The sequence below is a fragment of the Antedon bifida genome, chromosome 6 (assembly GCF_963402885.1).
Source record: "Antedon bifida chromosome 6, ecAntBifi1.1, whole genome shotgun sequence".
NCBI classification, from domain to species: Eukaryota; Metazoa; Echinodermata; class Crinoidea; order Comatulida; family Antedonidae; genus Antedon; species Antedon bifida.
Window position 1 is genome coordinate 17,237,832 of NC_136231.1, and position 6,454 is coordinate 17,244,285.

The window sequence follows — 6,454 nt, forward strand, 5'->3', positions numbered from 1 at the left end:
CATGGTGGTTTTAGTAAGTAAGTAAGTTCTGAAAACATCGGTGTTGTCTGGTTACGAAGTGAACTTGTCGCGCGCGTGCTTCACCATTTATGATTGGCTAACTGAATATACAAATCATATCAAACATCAAAAGAAGACTGGTGATCTAGCTACAGAAGTGCGGAAAATCGATGTTTTGCTCAAATTATTATGACTAACTTACTAAATACTAAACTATTATTTAAAGAAATGTTTGTAGTATTTGGTTAAATTGGTATTAGAACTTCTGATCTGAAACTTGATTTATCTCTAGATTTATGTGTTTATTACACGATCAATTCAACAAAGGCTTTCGTACGTATACACACGTCACACAGCGAACGCAGAGATTGGTAAGCTGTACGCGCGTGTAAAATGTTAGCACGTGCTGCCGAGCAACTATGAAACAAAACATTCGGTTGAGACGCAGAGAGAGGGTATAAAACCCGAATGTTTGCAGAGTTTTCGCAGAAACCAGATTTAATTATTTTCTAAATCACTGAAATAAATTTATAATTGATTTTGCTTTAGGCCTATAAACAAAAGCAAAGAATGAAAATCTTTTTTGCGTTTCTTGTTATTACTTTGCTACCACTTACTTTGATGACATCTGCTAAGAAAATAAATGGGATCGTTGTTTCGACTGAGGTAGGCTATGATTCCTTCGTTGTATCTTTGGACTTACCCTAGCCTAGGACTAGATCTGCTGTGCATGGTAATTAAAGAGCATGGACCCAGGTATAATGCATTTTTGTAACTTGTGTTTTCTAGGACTTTGTTTTTCTTACCCGATTTGTCTTCCAACCAGACGAATATGGTGAAATGGACTATGCATTCACTTACCCAGCGGTAATACATTCTGTATATTGTATTGTTTTAATGTTTTACAATTTAGTGTTGTGTACTTCATTTTAAATAATACTCCATGTATAAATTACAATGCTTTTTATATTCAGACCGAATGCTGCTATCAAATGCTGATTTTTAATGACGAACCTGGACAATGGCCTTTCATGCGAGAGCATGAAAATGAACTGGTAAAGTAAATTCTTCGTTGACAGAAGTATATTATTGGTATCCCCAAAACAGTATATTATTATTTGAATTTCTAGTTTTGCTTAACATAAGAATATTGTTCAGTTATCTAACTTGATACTGACTTCACACTGATTGTAAGTTGTTATTATTAATAGATGTTAACATTACAATCCTGGTATTTATTCTCAGAATTGCCTTGAAAGAAAGGCATTGATTCCAGGCTATTACAACGGAAAAGTTACGCTGAGTACGTCACAGAACTGTGAAATAAAGATGAATAACAACACACGACAAGAGGTATTCTGCTATTCAAATAAAATAAAATATGTGTTTAAAAGTAAAATCAACTTGCCATAATCTATTCACAAACTCAGATCAAGAAAATACTAATATTTATATATAATATATAATAAATAAAATATAATAATATACAATTATTGAATTTAGTGAAATCCTCCAATAATACACTACTTACACTATTATAGTTAATGATGTCACTTTCGTCTCTACACTCTGTAGTTGATACCAAGTAAAATCGCATGAGTAATGTGCAACAGATTAAACATTAAGCTAAATATTAGTAATATAAAAAATGTAATAATTAACTAAGAATGCCTAATTGTTATGACCTCTGTAGGAGTTTTTCTGTCACGGAAAACGTCATTTTGACGTAATTGATGAACGTTGGTGGTATATTGTTATTGCACATTGTGGTGGTGACGGAATTAAAGACTTCAAATACAATATCCATCTCATAAACGGTAAAACGGCTTTCGACAACGAGTTTTCAGCGGACGAGCGCTGTAAGTATAAATGTGATTCAATATCACTAACTTTGAAAATAACTCAAAAGTTGACAATTGTAAATTATAACGATACTTTACTTAATTCAACTTTATTGGGATTGAGATGGATCTAATACCTAAACTCTATATTTCAACAGACATTCTGCAAACTGATATAGCTTTTCTTGTTCTGTACTTCGTAGTCTGTTTTTGGCTTTGTTGTTATAGAAGTAAGTATAATATTAATAGTGTTTCTGTGATATTAAATTGATCCTTTACTATAATTTGGGTATAAGCCTAAAGATTAAATTTAAAATGGTGACCTCTTATTATAGAATGTTTTTTTTAAAGATGTATTGTCCCCATATACATGAAAAATAAAGATTAATAAAATCAGACTTTGAATAGATTATTTTGTAGCTTTAATAAAGTTAATCATTTCTGTAGAAAAAAATTGTTTTCACTTATAAAATTACAAAATAAATGGTTAAATTCAACCAAAAACCCATTGTCTGGCAGCCAATTTCACTATTGTATTTTTTTAGGTAAATACTTTTTTTCCGATCCAATTTTTGGTCAAAGTCGATAACTATTTGGTGACATTAAAATGGCATATTCAACAAAAAAATGTTTAAGAATTAATTTTGCAGGGGGACAATACATCTTTAAATAATAATAATAATATATAATAATATTTATAGAGTTTATGATCCGGCGACGCATGTTCAACCTCACCTATCGACTCTTCTGCTACTCTTGCTGTCTGCAAACGATTAGTCTTCTATTCCAAACATCGGCTTTAGCAAAGTATGCCACTAATGGCGTCGGATTAGAAGGTTTACGAACATTTGGTAAGTTTTATCAAGATTGATAATAAATGGTATAAAGATTGATAGTGGTTTAAAACGATTGATAATGGTATATAAAGATTTATAATGGTATAATACAAGGATAATGGTTTTATAAAGATTGATAATGGTATATAAATATTGGTAATGGTAATTATTATATAAAGACTGCTATTGGTATATATAAAGATTGATAATGGTATATATAAAGATTAATAATGGTATATAACAATGATAATGATATATATAGAAAACTGTAAAAATCGTTAAAAAGTAGGCCACACCTGAAGTGTTTCATTTTAATATCTACTGTATTATTTTTCAGGCGAAATTATCTCATCAACCTCAATTCTCCTCTTTGTCCTTCTGCTCATCTTGATTGCTAAGGGATACACGGTCACTCGGTAAGACAATTTAGAAGACTGTATTATCTACCCATTAAAGATAATCTAAATGTAATTTAAATGTTTAATAAGCGACGACTTCCGAAACTAGTAGGTCTTTGTGAAAACTATTTCCAATTCCCTTATTTTTCTTATTAAGTGCTCGATTAAGACCAACAACTAGCCTTAAAATCACAGTCTTCACCTGCTTCTACTTCTTTGCTTATTTCGGACTTTATGCCGTCCAAGAATTAACCTTTGACCCAAGAGATGTAGTAAATAAGTACGATTCTGTTGCCGCATTTGGAATCATCATCATGCAGTTCATTGGTTAGTATTACATAATTATTATTATGGTACATAAATCTTAGTTTAAGAAAATATTAACTAAAATAAGGATATAAAAACAAGATGGTAAAAAAAAACAGAATCAAAAGAGAACACTTATAACGTTATTGCTGTTATTTGAATGCTTTATTTTAGGATTGGGTTGGATGTATTACGCCTGTTTCTTCACTATTAAACACAACCGAAACAAGACTCTATTCTACCTTATGTTCCTTGTGACATTTTCATGTTGGTTTTTAATAACACCTATTACCATCTGGACATCAAACAGATTTATTGCAAAGTGGAAGAGGTAGAACTTGGATTATTTACAATTATTTATTGTTGTGATTGTTTCTCTAACTTTATAAGATGTATAAGAAGTTTGTTCTTGAATTATGAAATATTACACAACACGTTCTTCTTGTTCAAGTAATTAAATCATTTGTTTTCTACAAATTATTACAAATTGATTAAACTTGTTGTATTCCTTCAGAGCAAAAATCGTCAACGGACTTGAACTGACTACTTTATTCTATGGTCACCTGATTTTCCTCATCCTAACTCGACCTGCCGCCGCTAACGTGTTTTTCCCATTTCACCTCACTACAAACACAGTAAGAAATGTATTATTAATTTGCTATAGAATATCACCAGAAAATAGAAATATTATAATTTAAAAAAGATAATATATTCAGCTGTTCTTGCCTACAGCAGCTGTACCAAACATGATTAAACTTATTCTTTTTCTTTATCATGCAAGCAACAATGTATGTTTTGTGATGTCTTCATTGAAACATTTTTACTTGTAACTAAATAAAAATAGGTTGATATCTTGGGAAATACTGATGACGAAGACTCAGCAACGACTGAACAACCAGTGTACTCATCTCTCTTCGGAATTGGTTCATCGGGAGCTAAATATGTAAGTACAGTTGAGTAAAAAAATGTTGTAATTGGATTAGTATAAAGAGAAAAAGATGTGTGGAAAAGTGTGTAAAACATCCAAACTTTCTTTACACTTAGGCAGTTAAAAACGAAAAGGAAAAAACGACCTTTGACCCAATCATCGGCAGTACAATTGACGAGGTTAGTAATTTTTTAGGGAATGCTAATTCTATCTAGCTAGTATATGGAAGGAATCATGTACGAAACAAATCTAGAAAACAAACAAAAAGCTCTGTCTACACTATCAAACTTATGTACCATATATGGACATGATGATGTCATATCACTACCATATTTGGGCAAATCACACTTTTTTGTCAAACTAGTTTGATAGTGTAGGCTGAGTTCTAAAACTTAGTTGGTGCTTCTTTTCTTTTTAAACTATAATTTAATTGTAATTTAAATTGAATGCAACAATATTGTTGTTACAGGATGATGAGCGCAGCAACCCACCTCCTCCATCTGAAACAGTAAAACTGAGCATAGATGCTAAAGATGCAACCGCTTTACCAAAAGGCCGATATATTATTGTGAAAGCTTATGTGGAGGAGAATTAATAAAGTCATTTTACAGAAAACGTTATATACCGAATTATTAGTACAATAGTATTACGTACAAGATCATGCTTAAGATACCTAGCATGGTGGATCAAATAATTATGTGCTCTTTTTGATAAAGTTCAGATAAGGAATATTAAACTTGGACGGGTTTACGACACCTGCTGATGGCGCGCTACACAAATCAGTGGATAAATGTTTTGGCACTAGTTTCATTTTAAGTAGATACTGCTTTGCAAAATGGTTAATATATAAATGGCCATTAAACTCCGACTAAAAAAGTAAACATTATGTTAACCTTAATTAAAATTAAAAATGTATTGTAGTATCTGGTTGTATACGGTGATATTGGCAATATTTATGTTTTACCTCCTTGTTTTGTCATTGCCTACTGTCTGTAAAGGGTGAATTGATTGTTCTTATGATCGCTCTCACCAATATCTAAATCGAAACCAATAAGTAAATTAATTATTTCATTTTGATTATAAATTGATACTGTATAGGATAGTGGATGGATATCATGACGTGACTTTATAGCGACATGTCGTTCAGTACAGTAGGCCCTTATTCCCAAATTTAAAGGTTCGACTTGAACTAAAATTTAAATATAAAACTGTATCAATCAAAACGATAAACGTACAAAAAAATATAGAATGAAATAATAACAGAAACGAAAAGGACAATAATGCATGTGCGTGTGAATTGGCTGTAAAACGATTAATGATAAAGTATCATCATATCAGAGATATACCATCAATTTCCATACATCAATCAGTAAGAAACCCGATCAAATCATAAAATCATAAATAACGTGTTGCTGATATTATTGTTTTTACATAGGTACCATACTTACTATTAATTTAGGATGCAATAGAAATATACATTATTTCTAGTTTCGGTTCCTTTCATCTTTACCTTGTGTCGATATTTTGCCCCGGGCTTATTTTTCTCTGCTCCTCTATAATCACTTGGCATTGTCTAAGTTACTATTATATATATTATATTGTTATTGCCTTTATTCGAAAGTATTACTCATCGATTTATTTTTTGACGTCTGCTTGTCTATAATAGTAAACGTTTTATCTCCAGACTGACTGGAAGTATATGACGAATCAAAATTGATTTCTTGAATAACAACATTAAATTTCAATTTTCATACAAATAAAAAAGTTAATTTGAATGAATGAGAAAGAAAATAGGAAATACAATTTGTAAAGTTTGATAAAAACTGAAAGAAGATAGCAGATTCTCGGACGGTATCATGTCTAGCGGGAATAAGCAGCCTTCAGTATCGTGTCAGCAGACAGCAATCGGCCCAACTGTAGAAAAGGTTATGTGTAGTTCAATTCATTCATCAGTGGAAAATTACTTCCATTTATTGTCATTTTCATATAAAATATACATAGAATTTATGTTTGCTCTGATATATACAAAAACAGATAAATGAAAACCTAGTAAAAATAATAATTATTATCGGCAGCGGCATTCATATTATACGTTTTTTCGTCAGAAACATTACAACCTTAATTACTAACATCGTCAACATCTGT

The 6,454-nt window shown here is 31.1% G+C and overlaps 1 protein-coding gene across 1 annotated transcript; it reads left to right on the forward strand.

Moving 5' to 3' along the window:
• Positions 1–469: 469 nt before the first annotated feature.
• On the forward strand, positions 470–4,969 carry LOC144845247 (transmembrane protein 145-like). The gene is made up of 14 exons (XM_078702432.1): positions 470–666; positions 790–867; positions 975–1,055; positions 1,246–1,353; positions 1,694–1,859; positions 2,000–2,071; positions 2,543–2,692; positions 3,015–3,093; positions 3,233–3,402; positions 3,556–3,712; positions 3,896–4,016; positions 4,226–4,324; positions 4,426–4,488; positions 4,779–4,969. Exons 1-14 carry the CDS (start codon positions 571–573, stop codon positions 4,902–4,904), a joined length of 1,566 nt encoding a protein of 521 aa, XP_078558558.1. The 5' UTR covers positions 470–570; the 3' UTR covers positions 4,905–4,969.
• Positions 4,970–6,454: the final 1,485 nt, after the last annotated feature.

Excerpts from the sequence above, each read along its gene's own strand:
- LOC144845247 (XM_078702432.1), top strand. The coding sequence starts at position 571 with ATGAAAATCTTTTTTGCGTTTCTTGTTATTACTTTGCTACCACTTACT. Across the intron at positions 3,403-3,555 it reads CATCATCATGCAGTTCATTG|GATTGGGTTGGATGTATTAC; the intron begins GTTAGTATTACA and ends GCTTTATTTTAG. Across the intron at positions 4,017-4,225 it reads TTCACCTCACTACAAACACA|GTTGATATCTTGGGAAATAC; the intron begins GTAAGAAATGTA and ends AAATAAAAATAG.